This window comes from Lepidochelys kempii, chromosome 6 (genome assembly GCF_965140285.1).
Source record: "Lepidochelys kempii isolate rLepKem1 chromosome 6, rLepKem1.hap1, whole genome shotgun sequence".
NCBI classification, from domain to species: domain Eukaryota; kingdom Metazoa; phylum Chordata; order Testudines; family Cheloniidae; genus Lepidochelys; species Lepidochelys kempii.
Window position 1 is genome coordinate 22682731 of NC_136385.1, and position 19649 is coordinate 22702379.

The 19649-nt window shown below is 45.0% G+C and overlaps 1 protein-coding gene across 10 annotated transcripts in view; it reads left to right on the forward strand.

Annotated features, from left to right (window-relative positions):
* LRRC56 (leucine rich repeat containing 56) overlaps positions 1-19649 on the forward strand; it is a 135345-nt gene that overhangs the window by 20661 nt on the left and 95035 nt on the right. For 3 of the 10 annotated variants that reach the window (XM_073347101.2, XM_073347104.2, XM_073347108.2), the window contains one exon: positions 19166-19238. In XM_073347101.2, coding sequence (XP_073203202.2) covers positions 19171-19238 — 68 coding nt within the window. In that variant the 5' untranslated portion in view covers positions 19166-19170. Of the gene's footprint in view, positions 1-13197; positions 13421-13461; positions 13609-15723; positions 15874-16455; positions 16590-19162; positions 19239-19649 lie in introns of those variants that run through there. The other 7 variants (XM_073347098.2, XM_073347099.2, XM_073347097.2 and 4 more) reach the window with 7 other exon arrangements.

The following is a 19649-nucleotide window of genomic DNA, read 5'->3' on the forward strand; positions in this document are numbered from 1 at the left end:
AACTGGAAGATCAGGCATCTCCTCACCACTCACATCCTCACTGGTGCCGGAAGGCTCACCATGGACATTTGTGTCTATGTATCTCAGGAGAGCGCCTTCCTGCTTAGATAGAAATGCTTCCTTTGCTTGCTTTCTTTTTCTGAATGCTGCCCCAGAGGGGCATTTTCTTCTTTCACTCATGGCTGCTGTTCTGTGCCAGCTACAGTAGCTCTCAACACTCAGTTGAAGGGGACAAATAAGCTGGCTGGTAGCAGGGCCTGAGTGAGGGAAGATATCAGCTTCTTAAGGGCCTAACTGGCTCCTACTACTTCAGTTGACTGCCTGTTCTCCTCAAGTGGGTTCAGGGAAGCAGCAGAAAACAAGAAGCTCCCTGAAAAGCACGTGTTAATCAGTCCAGGCTCCTGGGGGTGCTAGAGAGGTACAGAAGAGGCTCCTCCTCCTCCTCCTCCTCCTCCTCTCCTCTCTCTCCCTGTAGCTCCTGCTGCTTTCTGTTATTCCCTCTCACCTTTTCTCCTGCCTGCCTGTTATGTCTCTTGTGCCCTCCTTCTTCCAGCACAGCACTCCACCCTCTCTGTGCATCTAGAGCAGAGAGAATCCACATGCGCCAGCAGCAGACACAGTTTTCTACACTCTGGGTCCTAGCGGAGCCCCCCCACAGTCTGGCACCTGAGGCGGCCACCTCAGTTCGCCTCATGGTAAGGCCAGCCCAGGGTACAAAGAACAAGCTCAGATGAAGTTTCTAGTAGTTTACGTAGAGTGAAATTCACCCACGGGTATAGGAGTTGTGGAAAGCCTCCAAGGCAGAGGAACCACTATGGTCCTGACGCACAGAGAGCTATGAACTCCACATGTTGGATTTAGGTTCTGTTCAGCTCTGCAAAACCCAGAACAGAGAGTCTGGGAAGGCAGAGGTCCCGGGGACATGGTCACTAGGACCATGATAACATAGATCCAGTTGCCACCAAACCCTTGAGTAGAGGTGTACAGGGTATGCGGCCTCTGGTCCAGTCTAAGTCCTGGAAGATAGTCCACAGAAAACATCAGAACTGTATGCACCATCAGCTGGAGGATAGATTTCTTCCCCCCAAACTGCCACAGAATTCCTTCCATAAAGCCCATTTCCTTTGCTTGAGGACAAACACTAACTGAGAAATTAACTCCCACTCTCAGCCCTTGTCTATACTGGGATTTTATCAACCAGTGTAATAGCGATGGCCCTGGTGCAAAGCATTAGTGTAAACTAGGACTGTCAAGTGATCAAAAAAATTGCGATTAATCACAATTTTAATCGCACTGTTAAACAATAATAGAATATTATTTATTTAAATATTTTGGATTTTTCTACATTTCAAATATATTGATTTCAATTACAACACAGAATACAAAATGTACAGTGCTCACTTTATTAGTTTTATTACAAATATTTGACTGTAAAAAGATAAACAAAAGAAATAGTATTTTTCAGTTCACCTCATACAAGTACTATAGTGCAATCTCTTTATTGTGAAAGTGCAACATACAAATGTAGATTGTTTTATTTTTCAGTGCAGTTATGTTAAAAAAAAAAAATAGAGCCTACAAGTCCCCTCAATCGTACTTCTTGTTCAGCCAATCTCTAAGCTTCCATGCTAATGACGGGTTCTGCTCGATAATGACCCAAAGCATTGACACATGTTCATTTTTCATCATCTGAGTCAGATGCCACCAACACAAGGTTGATTTTCTTTTTTGGTGGTTCGGGTTCTATAGTTTCTGAATCGGAGTGTTGCTCTTTTAAGACTTTGGACAGTATGTGCCACACCTCATCCCTCTCAGATTTTGGAAGGCACTTCAGAGTCTTAAACCTTGGGTCGAGTGCTGTAGCTTTCTCTAGAAATCTCATATTGGTACCTTCTTTGAGTTTTGTCAGATCTGCAATGAAAGTGTTCTTAAATCAAACAACATATGCTGGGTCATCATCCAAGATTGCCATAACATGAAATATATGGCAGAATGCAGGTAAAACCACGGAGCAGGAGACATAGAATTCTCCCTCAAGGAGTTCAGTCACAAATGTAATTAAATGTTTTTAATAAGTGTCATCAGCATCGAAGCATGTCATCTGGAATGATGGTTGAAGCATGAAGGGGCATACAAATGCTTAGCATGTCTGAAACGTAAATACCTTGGAACGCTGGCTACAAAAGTGCCATGGGAACGCCTGTTCTCATTTTCAGGAGAGCTTGTAAATAAGAAGTGGGCAGTATTATCTCCCATAAATGTAAACAAACTTGTTTCTCCTAGTGATTGGCTGACCAAGAAGGAGGACTGAGTGGACTTGTAGGCTCTAAAGTTTTACGTTGTTTCATTTTTGAGAGAGGTTATGTAAAAAAAAAAAATCTACATTTGTAAGTTGCATTTTCATGTTAAAGAGATTCCACTACAGTACTTGGATAAGGTGAATTGAAAAATACTATTTCTTTTCTCTTCTACAGTGCAAATATTTGTATTCAAAAATAATAATATAAAGTAAGCACTGTACACTTTGTATTCTGTGTTGTAATTGAAATATATTTGAAAATATAGAAAAGATCCAAAAATATTTGTAATAAATTTAAATTGGTATTCTATTATTGTTTAACAGTGCGATTAAAACTGCAATTAATCACGATTAATTTTTTTAATCGAGTTAATCTGTTTTGAGTTAATCACGTGAGTTAACTGCAATTAATTGACAGCCCTAGTGTAAACGTGATTTATATGGGTGCAGTGTAATGTGGGGTAAGCTACATCCATGCAAACTGTGCTGCACTGGTGTAAATTGGGTGTACACTAGGGGTCTGCACTGTTGGCTAAAAATCAGGACTTGATTCTCCATTGCTCTGTTCTCCATCTGTTGTCAATTACATTGGTGAAAAGGGAATGTAAAATGCTGTCTTTCTGATCTGGTAGCATTTTACATTTACTTTGCCCTGATGTAAATGATGACACATGGGTCAGAGCGTTGGAGAATCAGGCCCTACATATAGGCAGGGGGTTAATTTCACAGCTAATGCATGCTTGGCAAAACAAGTTCTTATGGAAAGAGTGTGATGCCAGAACTACAAAGGCTGTGATGTCATAAAGTTCCTCTGCATTGCAGAGAACAAGTGATTCTCCTGAAAATGACAGGAAAACAAGGTATGGTCAGTGACCCTAACTCCCTTTCAAAAGCAATTTACTTTTTTTCTTGGTTAATGTTGAAAACAAAGTTGTAATTCAATCATCAACAATAGAATTTATCCCAGAAGGGGGCAAGGGACCACCTAGAGCATGAACCAGGTGTAAATTATAAATAGCATCACCACGATGACTTCTGTGTCCTACAGGGACTTATGCTACAGTTCATACCAAAGAGTTCTTTTAAAAAATGCCTGCATCTTCACTAGTTACATTTTCTTACAATTTACTTAGACTGTAAATTCTTCAGGGCAGGGACTATCTTTTGATATACATTTGTACAGCACCTAGCATGGTAGGGCCCTGATTAAGACTCCTAGGCACTACCACAATAATAAATATAGTTTCAGGATCTGCAGTTCCTCTTAGCAAACCTCTCTGTGTGGGGTGGGAGGCACAGTGATCATAATGATGGCTGCAGAGCAGTTCTAGAGGTGCTCCTGAGCTTGGGAGAGGATCCCATTCCCCGGGGAAGCACTCGTGCAAATACAGCATATTTGGGCTTTGCACACAGGAAATGGTTTAGTTTAATGGGAATCTGAAAATGTAGGTGTACTGATGAAAAATAACACAAGCTGATGATTTTCAGGGGGTAAAGAGGATATCTCCCATCTACTGTGAGTTTCTGAGGAACCACACCGAATCTGACTTTCCTCCAAAGCCTTAGTTTGTGTACTGACATTTCCCCTGATTCCAGTGATTTATTTGGGAGATGGAGAAGATATAACCAGGGAAATTTCCCCTTCTAAACTAGCTGACATTGGATCTCAATGTTCAATAACTTCCCAGCTATAGAATGTTCCTCTCTTCCTGTATAAATAGGAAGGGAGAAAAAGACCCAGCAAAAGTTATTTTGGTATTGAAACTATTAATTCAATTCAAGGCAGATGTGGGAGGGAGGCCTTTAGAAATTAAAAGGTTTTCCAAAATCAATGGGTCACACTTAACATAATACAGTTTCTTGCCTTTATTGTACAATATGTCTTTCACACTAAAGAATCACTTCAACCACCAATGAAATGCTGTCACTTCTGGGATGGAATACACCAGCTGTTTAGCAGCAGACAGCAACAGTATACAAGTGAAAAACAAAATCATACCCATTAAAGAGCAGTTGAGGGAGGTAGAATTATTATCTAAGGTGAAATCTGCAACTGAGCTATAACTCCCGAACTCCAAAAAGAGCCAGGGGATTCTTTATTGACTACAGGCCTTTGGTTTTACATCTTCCCTGAAAGATGGGACCTTTAGCTCACAGCATCCCTAACACTAGGCTGGTGCATTCGTTGAAACTGACTGAGCGAAGAGTGCCACCTACTGAGTCACCAACACCACTTTCTGAAGTGAGTGGATTTTCCTTGGGGATCTCCTATCTAAGTAGTCAGAAGGCTCAGCCGTGCTTTAGCTAAGGAGATCTGCCCAGATCAGTGCCTGAGGTGTTAAACCGATCATACAGATTAGCTTTGCTGTTAGAACCATTACTTTGAGTGGATATCTTTTCCTGTTTTGTTTTGTTGTTAGTACCCAGATAATCTGATTGCATTCCCACAGAGTCAAGTATGGGTTTACATTTCCCTTGTCAAACTACATAACAGTGAGAGGGCAGGAACTAATCTGTAGGTCTGGCCCCAATGTAGCCTCTGGAAAGTACTTGTTTGCTTCTTGACTCTGAACAGTATTTCTGGGTTGCTTCAACAAACTAATGTCTTGGTTTATTTGTTTGAAGGAGCAGGGACAGGAAGAGATGAATATTTCCACCACTCCAAATTGGATTAAAAATATCCTTGAAACCCTTATTGCAAGTTTTCCCAGGCCCAGCTCGGCCTGAAAGACGAAGACTTTGTACAATACGCTGTATGTTTCCTGACAAAATTTTCCATTCATACTACAATTTACAAATTCAAATATGCTCTTCTCAAAAGCTAAAACAAATGCCCTGATTCAGTGTATCAGGGAAAGTGATTTAAATTGGATTCTCACATTGGGTCCAGCTTGAAAACAAGGAACAGTTGCAACAAAATAAACTCATTGATCACATGTTTTCCTATCTTCCTTTAGCTCTTTCAATAAGTGCTTTCTCCCTCATATCTTCAGTTTCTCCTTCTACTTTATCTGACTGTGAAGAAGTCCTATGCTTTTAACATCTGTTTCTATGGAAATTATTGTGATGTCATCAACTGGGCACAATGACTTCAACCATATTAAAGATAACAGGTTTATGAGGTAGTTACATAGACTTGAAATAAAGTTTTCTCTGGGCCAATTACAAGTTTCTCTTTAAAGGGGCCTGTGCAAAATTAGCTGCCAAGACAGTGATCAAATCATCATTGCTACAGAAATTACAAAAGAAATCAAATACCCCACTTATGTGACACAAAAAAGAAAGCACTGCTGAAGAACAGAGGATGATCTAGTGGCTCAGGGGCTGGGAATGAGGTTTTAGGGTTCAATTCCTTACTTCCTTTGTGATTTTGGACAATCTACCCTTTCCTTAGTACCCCTCGGTAAAATGAAGATTGCAGTTATTTCTTTAAAAAGAAAAGGAGGACTTGTGGCACCTTAGAGACTAACCAATTTGGTAGCGTAGGGCCTGAGGAGGGAGTCTACATAGCCAGACAATCCTGCTGTCAGGGTGCCAATGCCTGAGATGATGGGGCGCCCAGGATTTCCAGGTTTATGGATCTTGGGTAGTAGATAGAATATCCCAGGTCGGGGTTCCAGGGGTGTGTCTGTGCGGATTTGATCTTGTGCTTTTTCAGGAAGTTTCTTGAGCAAATGCTGTAGTTGCTTTTGGTAACTCTCAGTGGGATCATAGGGTAATGGCTTGTAGAAACTCGTGTTGGAGAGCTGCCGAGCAGCCTCTTGTTCATATTCCGACCTATTCATGATGACAACAGCACCTCCTTTGTCAGCCTTTTTGATTATGATGTCAGAGTTGTTTCTGAGGCTGTGGATGGCATTGCGTTCCGCATGGCTGAGGTTATGGGGCAAGTGATGCTGCTTTTCCAGAATTTCAGCCCGTGCACGTCGGCGGAAGCACTCTATGTAGAAGTCCAGTCTACTAACACGGCTGTTCCTCTGAAACCAGTTATTTCTTTGTCTTTCTTGTCTTTGATCAGTGGTTTTCAACCTTTTTTCATTTGCAGACCCCTAAAAAATTTTGAATGGAGGTGCAGACCCCTTTGGAAATCTTAGACATAGTCTGCCCCCAGGGGTCCACGGACCACTGGTTGAGAACCACTTTTCTATGGTAACAAGAACCTTTCACGGACCCCTTAGGCATAGTCTGTGGACACCCAGGAGTCCACAGACCACAGTTTGAAAAACACCGATCTAGATTATAAACTCTGTGGGGAAGAGAGACTGTCTTTTACCTTTCAGAGTACCAGCCGTGTTAGTCGGTATCCGCAAAAAGAAAAGGAGTACTTGTGGCCACATCGGGGTGCAAAACTGTATGGAGGGCTCGGTAGAGAAGGCTGTGCCTCTCCAAACAGCCTGGCCCCCACCCCCATCCGCCCCCTCCCACTTCCTGCCCCCTGACTGCCCCCCTCAGAACCACCGACGCATCCAACCCCCCTTGCTCCTTGTCCCCTGACCTCCCCTTCCCAGGACCCCCTGCCCCAAACCACCCCCCCCAGGACCCCACCCCCTATCCAACCCCCCCCCGCTCCCTGTCCCCTGACTGCCCCCGCAACCCATATTCACACCCACGCCTCCTGACAGGCCCCCTGGGACTCCCACGCCCTGTCCAACCCCCCCACCCATCCCTTGACCACGTCCCCCAGAACCTTTGCCCCATCCAACCACTCCCTGTCCCCTGACTGCCCCCCGGGACCCTCTGTCCCTTATCCAACACCCCTCCTCCCCTGCCCCCTTACCATGCCACTCAGAGCAGCAGGAGCTCGCAGCCCCGCCACCCGGCTGGAGCCATCCGTGGGGGAGGGGGGACAGCAGGGGAGGGGCCAGGGGCTAGCCTCCCCAGCCAGGAGCTCAGGGGCCAGGCAGGACGGTCCCGCGGGCTGGATGTGGCCCGCGGGCCATAGTTTGCCCACCTCTGCTCTAAGAGCTACTGTAATACAAATTACAAAATCAATTAATAATAAATCAAATCCATTCATGACTGTGAGGTGCTCAGATTCTAAGGTGATGAAGGCCATATATTCATTTAAATACATAAGTAGACAGGGCATGACTCCAAGGGCTAAGCATGTCCAATCTGAGGCATTCTAGGCTTGGTTTGCAGAGTGGGTGAGCACCCACAGCTCTCGTTAACTTAATTTACCACCAGTATGAATCCACAGTAACTCTCTCTAAATCAGTGGAGTTCTACTAGTGTAAGTGAGATTGGAATCAGGACTAGAATTTCCATATAATTTCATAAACTGTTTATTTTATATATTCCAAGTATAAGAAAATTGGTAGCTCAAGAGTGAAGTCAGACCTTTTTCTCCTCTCTATGGTTTTATATGTATAAGATAGTTCCTGGAGAGGGATCACATCAGTACTGTAGTTTTTAATTTACAGTTTTCTTCCTGATCTTAGCTTTGTTCTGGCTCCATCCCCAGAGCCATTACATTAACTCTGCGCAGTTCAGGCACAAAGCTCCTGTATTTACTCTGAGATTGTGCCAGATTTCATCTTACTTGCTTATGGAAAGATGCATTTTCTCCTTGAATTGTTTAAAAAAGTAGTTCAGACTGGAGTAATCATAAGCTTAATTCCAACGGAAGGAGGGAAATGGTTAATATTACCAAATACATATACATATACATACACTTAGCCTATCGGAGAGTATCATTTCCCCCAATTTACATCTTGGAAACTGAGGCATTGAGAGGTGACTTGCCCTAAGTCATACAGCAGGTCTGCCAGAGTTGCGGAAAATACTCCCATCTGCAGACGCCCAATCCAGTGTTGTTTCCACTGAATCATACTACTTTCCCGAAGCATGCTACCTCCCACGGCCTTCCTTCCTGTGAAAGTGGACTGACAGCTTGCATTGACACCTGTGGGAGTGAGAGTGCTCCACACTGTGAAAGATCAGGCCCTGAGTGATATTTTCTGATGCTGATTGACCATCAGGCCCAGAAGATGCCTCATTTCCTGATCTAATGTCTAAGGTTTATTTTTTTAAGAGCACTGTGGTGTTTTCTTTGCAATACTGTATCCAAGAGCCATCAGCAGTGGTTAAGCTCTAACACACTTGCAGCAGTATGGTGGATGTGGCATAGTGCTAAATGACATTGGGTTAAGGCTGGCACAAAAATCAAGGAGCTCCAAGTAACTAGCCCGTTACTGGCCCTCCTACTTGTCTTGCTCTGAATAGAGCATCAAGCTTGGTAACTGTTATTCCAAAGAAAAAGTTGCTTTAGATACATCGTTTTAAACCACTGGAAATCACAAGTTATGTTATACAAAGAGTTCTGACACCAACCTTAGCTTCCATTCCATGCAAAGAAACCAGTGAATGGAGTTATTGACACTCAGCAGCTTCAACACACCTTTAAATCTGCTCTTGTAGCTCTAAATAGAATTTAATAGGTGTATTTAATTTTAAAAATTCAAAAATGATCACATCTGTGTATATTTCAGATGGAGAACTGAATATGCGTATTCCAGAGCAACATTGCATGGAATAGACTGGAGTGTACATAAATGATGATACTCTGCCCCCACAGAGTTCCTTTGTGATGCTGGGGCAAGTCACCTCTGCCAGACTTTTCAACAGTTGGCCACTACTGTGTGATTCTCATTTTCTGGATGCCCAATTTGAAACCGTGAGGTGATGAAGTGCTGAGCCCTCACTGCAGCAACTGAAGTCAATGGGAGCTCTGCCCTGAACAAATAAAGTGCTATAAAATTCTCAGGGTTTTTTTTTTTTAAATCAGGCCATAGTGTCTCAAATTGGGTACCCCAAATTAGTGGACACTTTTGACATTAATGGCGTTATTCCTTAGTTTCCCATCTCTACAATCAGAATAATGCCACTTTCCCTCCCAGGGGCAGTGTGAAGATAAATGTATTAATGTTTGTGAAGCAGTCAGATGCTACAGTGATGAGGAAATCAAAACTAGAAGGGTATGGAAACACAAACTTTGCCAGTGAGTTTCACAGCTTACAGCAAAGGAATGTGGGACTCAGGAATAATAGGTTCCATTCTACGTTCTTCAAAGGAGTGATCTGTAGTGGTTATTTGGACACTTCTTCCCCTGTCCCCCAGTAACCTCTCCTCTTCTGCTGCTATCCACCTACCCCCTGCCAGCTCCTGTTCATTACTCCCCACTCTAATCCTGCCCGTCCCCACTCTGCTCCAGTCCTGTGCCTGCTTTCCTTGTTTCCTTCCTCTGTGTCCCTCCCTTTGCTCCAGCCCTTATCCCTTGCTTCTGCCAATGTTCTCACCACAACCTTCTTCCAACCCTGTTCATATGGCACCTCCTCTTCTGTCTCCCTCTGCTCCTGCCCCCTTCCTACTCCCACCTCCTAACCCTCCACCCCCAGGCTCCTATTCTCCCTTCCCCCATTTTCCCTCAGTCTTCACCTCTCTGCATCTGAGTCAGGCACTTTGTTTCCTTTTCCTTCTCCTGGATGCTTGGGCACCAGCATGGCAAGAATCGGGAGCACAGGAGAGCTAGTAACCCTGCTGCCGGTTCTGGTTCGTGTTGCCGTAGTGGCCTCTATAGACTGGAGGAGCAATAGCAGGGAAAGTTCTGCTCAGCCTCTGTAGCCCTGAGCGGGATCACGCTCATTTGATCAGTAGGGATGATGCATGCACAGTCCGGTCACACACAGGAGCTGTGAGGGGCAGGAGAATTTAGCAGTAGCAAGTATCTACTGAGCATGTGTGAACTATGATTTTTCAGAACCTTATAATTTGACCAAATTTGGGCATAGTTTCATGGGAAGAGCAATAAGCACATCTATAACACAAAGGCAATCCTCCTGCCAAATTTCAAGTCCTTGCTCCAAGGTATGAAGGTGCTAGCTTCCCAAGGAAATGGTTATATGTACTTTTTTACAATCAGCAAAATAATCTGTTTTTCCCTAACCTTGTTCTGAGAAACAGATGAACTGGTTTAGCTGAAACTTTCCCCAAAACCTCAGTCTGAAGCAAAGACCTGCCATGGAAAATTTCAGCTCAAGCAATTTAAATTTGGCAAAGTTATAAGCAACTGAAAAAAAGATTTTATAATGGGAAGCATCAAGCAACCTTAAGTACAGGTGTCACTACCTGCACTGCATGTTTGTTTGTTTGTTTATATTGAGTGTGAGGGTTAATTCCAACACCAACAGTGCTGTTTTATTGTGAGGAGCAGATTTTTTATGATCTTGAGTAAAAGATTGGATTCGATTATGTTCCCACCCTCGCTCTCTGGTAAGGACAATTCTCTGATGAAGCATACCACTACCACAACTACTGTACACAAAAGTCACACACCACAACCTTAACTCTCCCTCACTATGGATACCCACTCTCCAGTACACCCTTTGCCAAACTTCACCTTTTAAGCATGCCAGACTTCCACAACTGATAGCAAGGGACAGGCCGAAGTAGTGTAGTCCAAGTGGGAGGGTACTGAACTAGGACTCAGGAGACCTGGGGTCTATTCCTAGCTTTATTATTAACATGAGTCAATTTGCCTTTCTGTTTCCCCTCCTTCTCTTTTCCATTTTGTCTGTTTAGATTGCAAGCTTTCCAGAGTGGGGACTGTCTCTTACTTATGCGCTTTTACAGTGCCTGGCACAATGGAACAGGCTGGGGCTTTATGTGGTCCTGTAATACAAATAATAATAAAGGAGGGTGGAAAAGGGAAAGCTAAGGAATAGTTTGTGGGGTGCTTTGGTAAAGGGGGTGCTGGAAGGCTGGCATCCCTATGGGGGCAGAGTTAAGACTGTGATGAGTGATCTGTGGCATGCAATGGTAGAGTGCCTTCCTCTGGGTGAAGTAGAGGATAAATACTGTGATATGGCTTAACTTTTCATTTCCTTGCTTTTGTGGGTTTGTGTCAGGCATACTATGTGTATAGCAACCTTAAATATTTCATAACTTTTTTTGTGATATATTTTAGGCCTGGGTGGAGTTAAAAGGAGATGTGAGGGGAGAACTGTGCTGGGCCCTGTTGAAGCTGGGAACATGTAGGAGAGCGGTGGGGTTAGGTCCAAAGAAGTGGAGGGGAGGCTGGGTGAGATCCTACTGAGGCAATTGAGTGAGTATGCGGAGGCAGGGGAGGCCAGATGAAGCCATACTGAAGCAACTGGGTCTGAGTACTTAGAGGGGTGTACATATAGAAGTGGAGAGGAATGAGATGGCTGATTGTACAGGATGAGTACACAGAGGTGAGGGGACTAGATGCAGCTGTAGTGAGAGGAGGGTGTGTATGAGTGAGGCAAGAGTAAGCTGAAATAGGGGGAATCAGACGGGGCTGTAATGAAGGGGCTGGATGTGTGGAGAATATACACAGAGGTGGTGGGCAGGAGATGGGTCCTTTGTAAAGTGTGTGGAGTGGGTACACAGAAGTGGGGGCACTGGATGGAGCCACAGTGAGGAGGTTGTATATGTGCATGTGTGATGGGGAGGGTATGTGGCAGTGGGGAGTACTGGACTGGGCCGTAGTGAGGACGACTGGGTGTGGGTATGGGGATACAGAGATGGGGAGGGGTGAACAGAGCCACAATGAGGAAGCTTTGCATGTAGGCACAGGATCAGACAGGTTTCTAATGAGGCATGTGGGTGTGAGGATGGGGACACAGAGGTGAGGGAATTAGATCCACGGTGAGGAGGGTGTGTATATGTTTGTAGGTGTAGGGACCAGTCACAGCTGTAATGAGGAGGCTGGGGGTCTGTATGGTATGTGCAGTGCTGCAAGTGTCAGGCATTAGGGGTGACAGGGCTCCAGATGCATAAGTGTCATGCCTGCCCGCAGCCCTGGTGAGGTGTCAGTCACCAGTACAGCAGGCAGCAATGGGACAGCAGGGATTCCCCATGCAGAGTCTCTTCCTGGTCTCAGAGTTGCTGTGGTACCTGTAAAGCAGCTAGGCCAGGTGCTTCTCCTCCTGTCTAGCTGCTCCCGGCTGGCTGGCAGAGATGGTGGCTGGCACGGGCTGTTATAGCACTGCACTGGTTGGCAGGTCATGGAGGGGAATGGAAGAAGCTGGGAATTGAGGGAGGGGAAAAACAATGTGGCCCCATGCAAAGTCTGGCTCACTCCTCTCACATCTGTGAGAGACCTCACACAAAGGGCTCTAAACAGCGGGGCGTGCAAAAGCAGGGGAGTGTATATTGGAGGGGGAAGCTAGTCAAGGCAGAAACAAAGGGGCTGGATGAGGCAATAAGCAGACGGGTGTGTGGGAGCTGGGAACAAAAGGTTACCATAGTAAGGCTAGGGCCTGCATAAACTGATGCAGGGAGAGGCAGAAGGGGACTGGGCGGGGTGGTAAAGAGGGAGCTGGAGCTTGGGTATGTGCGCATGTATGTCTGGTGGGGAATGGAGCTGGAGGAGGCCTTAGCAAGGCTGGGGGTGGGAATGGATATGGGGAGGCTGGGTCTGAAAGGACTTGATAGGGGAATAATGCAGAGATGGGGGCAGTGGGCATGCGCAGATGGAGAAGACCAGAAGAGAGGGGAGGACTGAGGGGGCTGGCAAGGTGTGTTGAAGAGGTAGATGCTGGCTGGACCAACAAGGAGGAGGGTGGGGAATTGCGTGGAGGTGGCTAGGCAGAAGTGGGGGGGAGGGGCCCTAGACGGGGCTGGAAAGTGAGGAGAGGGAGAGGTGGGTACATGGGCAGGGATGGGTAGGTAAAGGCGGGGGGGGGGCGCTAGTCCATTATTCCCCTGGGGAGCGCCAGTCTGGGGCTGGGGAGGAGACAAGCGCGGGGAGCATGTTCTCTAGGCGGAAGGCTGCTAGCGGCATGTCCCAAGGAGCTGGCCGGGGCCAGCGCGCGCCGGCGGGGCCTGGAGGGAGGGGCTGGGTCAAGTGACTGGAGGTCATGAATATTTAATGAGCATATTCAAATCGGCCAGTTGCCGGGGCAACCTGCGGCCTGGCGGCTCACCCCGACCTGGAAGGCCGGAGGGAAGCGGAAAGGGCTTTGCGGGCCGGCCTGCGTGGGGCGCCCCCAGCTCCTTCACTTCTGCCGGGGCAGAGGCTGAGTCTTTTCCCCGGTGGGGGGAGGGAGGTGTGCGGAGCTCCTTCCACCTGTGCTGGCAGCAGGCGATAAGCAGCAGGTAGGAGTCGCCGCCCCCCTCCCCCGCCCCCCCGGGCATGTTTGTACCGGAGGATGGGGGGAGACACAGCTGCCCTGGGGTGTGAGAAAGGGGAAACAGCAGGAGCGGCCTTCCCTGTGCCCGTCGCGCCCCCGGCCCAAGCAGGCACTGGGACCGGGGCTGCCACACGCCAGCCCCTTCGTGCCGAGGTATGAAGAGGAGCTGCCCATCCCGCTTAAAAGCCACCAGGAGCCCTTGTGGCACCGTCGAGGCTAACCCGTTTCTTCAGCTTTCGTGGGCTGTCCCCCACTTTAGCCCTCGAAAGCTTATGCCCAGATAAATGTGTTAGTCTCTAAGGTGCCAGGAGGACTCAGACTAACACGGCTAACCCCTCTGAAGCCCAGCCTGGTGTTTGTGGGATCCTCCTCACTTCTGAGGGGTGACCCCCGTGTCCTTTCCCAGTCTGAGCAAACATGGTTCTGCCTTTGGGGTGCTGCATCCTGGCGCAAGGACATTACAGTGTAAAGTTAGTGACGTGCTAACAAAGTGGTGTCCGGCCATGGGACTGCGTAAATATCTTAGACGTGGTAGCCCTGCTGGTACGCTTAGCTTTCCACTACCCCTATCTTAATGATATGTCCCTGTGCTGCACTTGGTGCAGGCTGCTATCTCCTTTCCAAGCCACTTGCTGTGAAGTTTGTGTTTCTGAAAATCCCAATCCTGTGATTTTGAGACATCGCAGTTTGAACACAAAACAGGGAGCCGGAAATTCCTGGGTTCTAATCCTGGCTCTGCTTATTGTGTGACCCTAGGCGAGTCCCTCTGTTTTTTGTGCCTCTTTTTTCCTGATCTATAATATGCAGATGAGAATACTTGCTTACTTGATGGGGGTGTTCTGAAAATTATTTAATGTTTGTGTAGTTCTTGGAGAATAGAAAATGCTGTAAAGTGTAAAGGACGATTCATTATTATTATTTATTAGTAATCTATGCCCAGTTGAACAAGAGGCAGCAGGCACTGACTGGTACAGTTAAACTCATACAATTATCTGAAAAGACTGGGAACACTGATTTAGACAAGCCTTTCAGAAGAAGCAAAAATCTTTTTTAGTGAATATGTCTAATAAATTCTAAGGTTTTAAGACCAAAGACAGTTTGTGTTCCTGTTCTAGAGCATCTACCGTACTGGAGGAGGAAAAATCCTTTATACAGAATGTTTGTTGTTCTCTGCTTGTTTCAGGGCTGACAATTAATCTGTTTGTTTTTTTTTTTTGATTGCACATTTAAATTGTACAAGTGTGTCAAGCTTTGCGGGGAAGCATATTGAAATATAAATAACCCAGGCTAATCCCAAAATGTAGGGAATTATCCCTGATTATTTTAAGAGATGGCAATAATTTATTGTTCATAGCTTTTAGCTGGTTCTGAAATGGACAAAGACATTTATTTATTTAGTATTTGAAGTGCTGGTCCTGTAGCGCATTAGGGGCCTGATGCTGCATAGGTGCTGTGCATCCTCAACTCCCATTGACCTTCATGGGAGTTCAGCACCATGCAGGATATGCTTCTCACCTTACAAGACTGAGCCATAGTTTATTCAGGTGCAGTATGTTCCCAATGCACTATTGGGAGTGTGTTTGGGATGCCCGCTGTTCAAGGCAAGATGGTACATTGTGCAGGTGATGCCCATGATTTCCAACTAGAGAGTGCATGCTCCAGGGAACATGGCCAGCACTCAGCCATGAACCTTCTATGTAATACAGAAGGCCTCCATATTGTGTACCTATTTTGTGCAGTAATCGCCTGAATACTTTAGTTGTTTTCTTTATGAGAACAAATGTGACTGTTCTAATGTAAACAGCTATTGCATTTCTCATTCTGACTGTTTTTTCCAGACAATACTTTCTGCAGTGAAAATGCAGTAAATGTTGACTTCAGCCTTTTATTCAATGCTAGGCTAAAACAAACACTTTTTTTACGACATTGAGTCAGTTTGCTTCTTATGGCCACAAAGACAACTATTGTTTCTGGCGTTCAGTAAATAACTGTTGGCAGGCACATCAGTTGTACTTTATTAAATCCTTTACCTTGTCCTGATTACTCCTGGAAGTTGCCTTCAGTCTTTATTTCTTTACGCAGTTCTAAGTTATATTCCATTAGGTACTGTCACATTTTTAGGACATATTGAGCACAGTCCTCTGCTATTGTGACTGATGAAGCAACAGTTTTCCTCCCATTTATTACAGAATACTCCAGCCTTTAGAATCCACTTTCCTTTTTCTTTTCTTTTTATTGAAGACAAGCATCTTAATGTTGTTTTAATAGGACATGGAGAAAAGTCATGAGACACTGCACTAGAAGCCCATTTTCTATTAAAGACCAATGGAGATGTGACTAGTAAAAGAAAATTCCCATAAGAGGAGAGGGAGATGGATATGAGAAGAAGGCAGAACAACGGTGGATAGAAAAGAAAAGGTGAAAGATAACAGCTAGGGGGTGAACGACTTCACTTTGTTTTTAAAATTTTTTTATAAAATACCCACAATGTTTCAGACTTCTGCATTTTTAAAAATCTTTTCTTCTATAACATGTGCTCTCTCGCTCTCTCTCCCATCCTCCATCCCCTCCTTCAAAAACCTCCCCAACCCTTGAAAGTTTTGCCTAATCAAGTACCTGGATAAGAAAGTAGTGTGCAGTCATGTCAGAGTTCAGGATTGTTGCAATCTAAAAGCTTTTCTGATGCTTGTGCTCTCTTCCTATGTTTGAGCTTTAGATAATATTCATTATTACCAGCAAGTCACCGAGGAAGAGCAAATGATGCATAGAACTAATAGCCTGAGGACTGGCTCTGGTATAAAGTGTGGTAGCTGTAAAATGTATTCTTCAGCAATAGGATTGCATATATTCATGCTGCCGAAGACTGACATGTTGGAGGAGTAGTTGCTGATCATACGTTCCTCTGTAGCAGGAAGGAAGAACAGCAGTTTTCAGTGTAAGGATCTGGTGTCCTATTGAATTCATCTGTAACAAAATCTTTTGGTCTGTATCTTTCCACAGTGGAGTGTTCATGTGTCAGTGGAAAGAATAAAAAAAAAAGTCTATGATGTCAGCAAGCTGCCTTTCATGACACTGTGGGTCAGATTCAGTATGTGAGCTGTCTTTTGAGCAGATGTGAGTTTGGCTTCTCCAGGGTGGGTAACTACTTGTTCCACTGTCTAACTGAAACGTATTTTGGGACAGAACTAGAATATAGCATCCAATCTTTTCAACCTGCAATAGTATAAAATTGTTAATGCCACAAAATAATATGAATAAAATTCCTCATCTTGGAGTTACTACATTTCATATTAGTGTGAAAAGTTTGATTTTTACTTCTGAGAATTATAGATATGATGTTCTTGAGTTAGAACATCCTTGAGCAACTCACCAAAATGAATTTAGAAGTATTCAGCTGACTTGAATTTGCTAGTAAAACTGAGTCCGGTTAGTGTTTTTGTTACCATTACGTGTTCACAGAACATGGTAACAAATCCACCAAGTAGTATTTGATGATATTACATGGGCTACAAATAGTTGCCATTATACAAGTTGAAAGTTGATTTGCCATGGCAGGTATTGTGTAAAGGCTAATAGAACTGCATTAAAAATGGGAAATCATGGCTCGGGAGCTAAGGTTTTTTAAAGGGGCACTGTCTGATTAAAATTTGGATATTTTTAAAAAAACAGATGGTGTTACTTGTATAACTATTAACATCTCAGGTTACTAACACTGGAGGAATATTAAAAGTGTAACTTACACAGTGAAAAGTATCTGGTTTACTTCTTGCACTACATTGATCTTAGACCATTTCACTTTTGTTTATAGTTGGTTACTAATCCATTTCATGTCCTCCTTTTTATACAATGCTGTTGCCGGCACCCAGTGCCGAGAGGCAAAACAACAGCAGGGGTTCATTACCCAGTGTGCGTCACCCAATAATCACAACGGGGTGGAGAAGCAGAAAAGTTTATTTGCAGCTGCAAACAAGGTACAGGGAGAATAGAATCTCAAATCCTGCACACAGAGCAGGAAGTTACACAGGTTTTTATACATTTTTTTTTTTTTTTTAGCATATTTATTTAATAGCAAGCTGCCCTAAGTATCCATATAGCCAGTCAATCCAGTTTCCAGTTAGTTCCCTTGTTCTCTGTATTATCTGTTAAACCATACATAAAGCTGCTTTATTCAGCATGGTTTTTCCATATTTGCCCTGTTTGGCCTTGTTTAGTTTCAGGCAGTTTGACTCTGCAACATATTGTTGCAGATCCTCAGCATAACTGCTGCGAGTGTCTCCAGGCGGGGGGGTCAAGGACACTTGGGCCTAGTACGCATAGCTGCTGCGAGTGCCTCCAGGCGGGGGAGGGGGGCCAAGGACACCTGGGCCTAGTGTGAGGGGGCTTCATCGACACTCGTGGTCTTCCATCCCCTCGAGTTACCTAGTGGCCATGCCCCAGTGTCCCCAACAATACCGGTATATTGTAGTGTTTGGATCGAAAAGAGAAACATTTTGTTTGATTATTGTGTATACAATACCTACATTGATTTGACAGTGTTCCTTTAAATTTAAACTGTTTTTCTTTGCCAATTTTTGGGAGCATTTTGTACCGAAATGTGCTCCTGAGCTGTTTTCTGTTCCCTGATGTTTTCCTTTGACTTCTGGTAGACCTGGGTTTCTTTACCAGAAAACTTGGTCTGAGCACAGCACTGGAAGCGAGGACATTTTATGTTCTAATCTCAACACTGAAAGTGACTCCTTTTGTGACCATGGCCACAACTCATATGACCTCTCTTCAGTGGTGGATTTAGAGTTAGTGGGGCCCTGTGCTCAGCTTCATTTTTGGGGCCCCTCCTTGGGACCCACCCAAGAAAAAGAACATTCTCTCTTATCTCCCTCTGCCCCCATTTTTCATTCTTTTTTTTTTCTTCATCCTCCTCCTATAAGTAATAGGAAATAAATGAAAATAAAGTGAGGTACCTTGATTGTTTTTTACAGTCTAACTTATTTTTCCACAGACCACTTGAAAATTGCTGAGGGTCTCGGCAGACCACTTAATGATCTTTCCAAATATTGTTTGTACCATTAGATAACTATTGTAAAGTGCTTTGGATAAGAGAGCTTTATTTAAAAAAACATTAGGATGTGGGGTCTGGCCAGGACTTAGGGTGCAGGAGGGGGCTCGGGGTTGGGGATACAGGGACTGGGAGGAAGTTAGAGTGCAGGAGCAGGCTGAGGGTTGGGATGCAGAGTCTGGCTAGGAATTAGGGTAGGGGACGGGGCTCAGGGCTGGGGCAGGGGGTTGGGAAGTGGAGCGCTTACCTGGGGCAGCTCCCGTTTGGTGCGAGGGGTGCAGGTGGGGATGTGGGGGGTGCAGGAGTCAGGATGGGTAGGGGGCTAAGGGGTGTTGTAGGGTGCGGGAGGGCAGGGGGCTCGGGGGGGTGTGAGAGGGGTGCAGGAGTCAGGGCTGGGAGTGTGAGGGGGGTACAGGAGTCAGGGCAGGGGGCTAAGGGTGTGGGCTGGGGTCGTGGGGGTGCTCCCAGCCCCCTGCCCTGAGCAGCTCACAGCAGGGGGTAAGGGGTGGTATGTGTCAGGAAAGTGCGGGGGCCCCGCTTTTGCTCCGTCCTGCCCCAATTCCACCCCCTTCCCCAAGGCCCCACCGTGAGCTGCTTAAATGTTACTTTCTTTTCTAGAATGTGGGCAAATCATAATTTTTGTATATTATTTTTCAGACTACATGCTGAGGAAGCAACCCTTTTGTTCCCAGTTGTTAAATCTGCTGTGTAAGAGGAGAGACCCCTGGAGGTAACTAACTTCTTTTTAGCAGTATACAAAGATTTGAACATGGAGTAGGGATAGAAATGGGATGTGCTACGGTGTTCTGGTGCATTCAGCACTATCCTGTCTCAGTTCTGCAGTCCAGTCCTAGCATTAGAGTCTCAGATCTTAGATTTTGTGTTTTAAGTCTCCTAACCAAAACCAAGTCTAAGTCCTAAGTCTACATGGAAATGAAGTCAGAGACAACTTTAACTTCAACTTCAGTTAGACCTATGAGACTTTATGCTAACTTGGCATGGCTGATCAGGAAAAGGGAGACCTTCAGACTTCTTTCTGATAGAGCTACTGTGAAGAAGGAATATAAAGCATTGGTAACCCACAGGGATGGCTTTTTATATTCTAAATGATTACGGCCACATTTAGGCAAAACTTTACTCA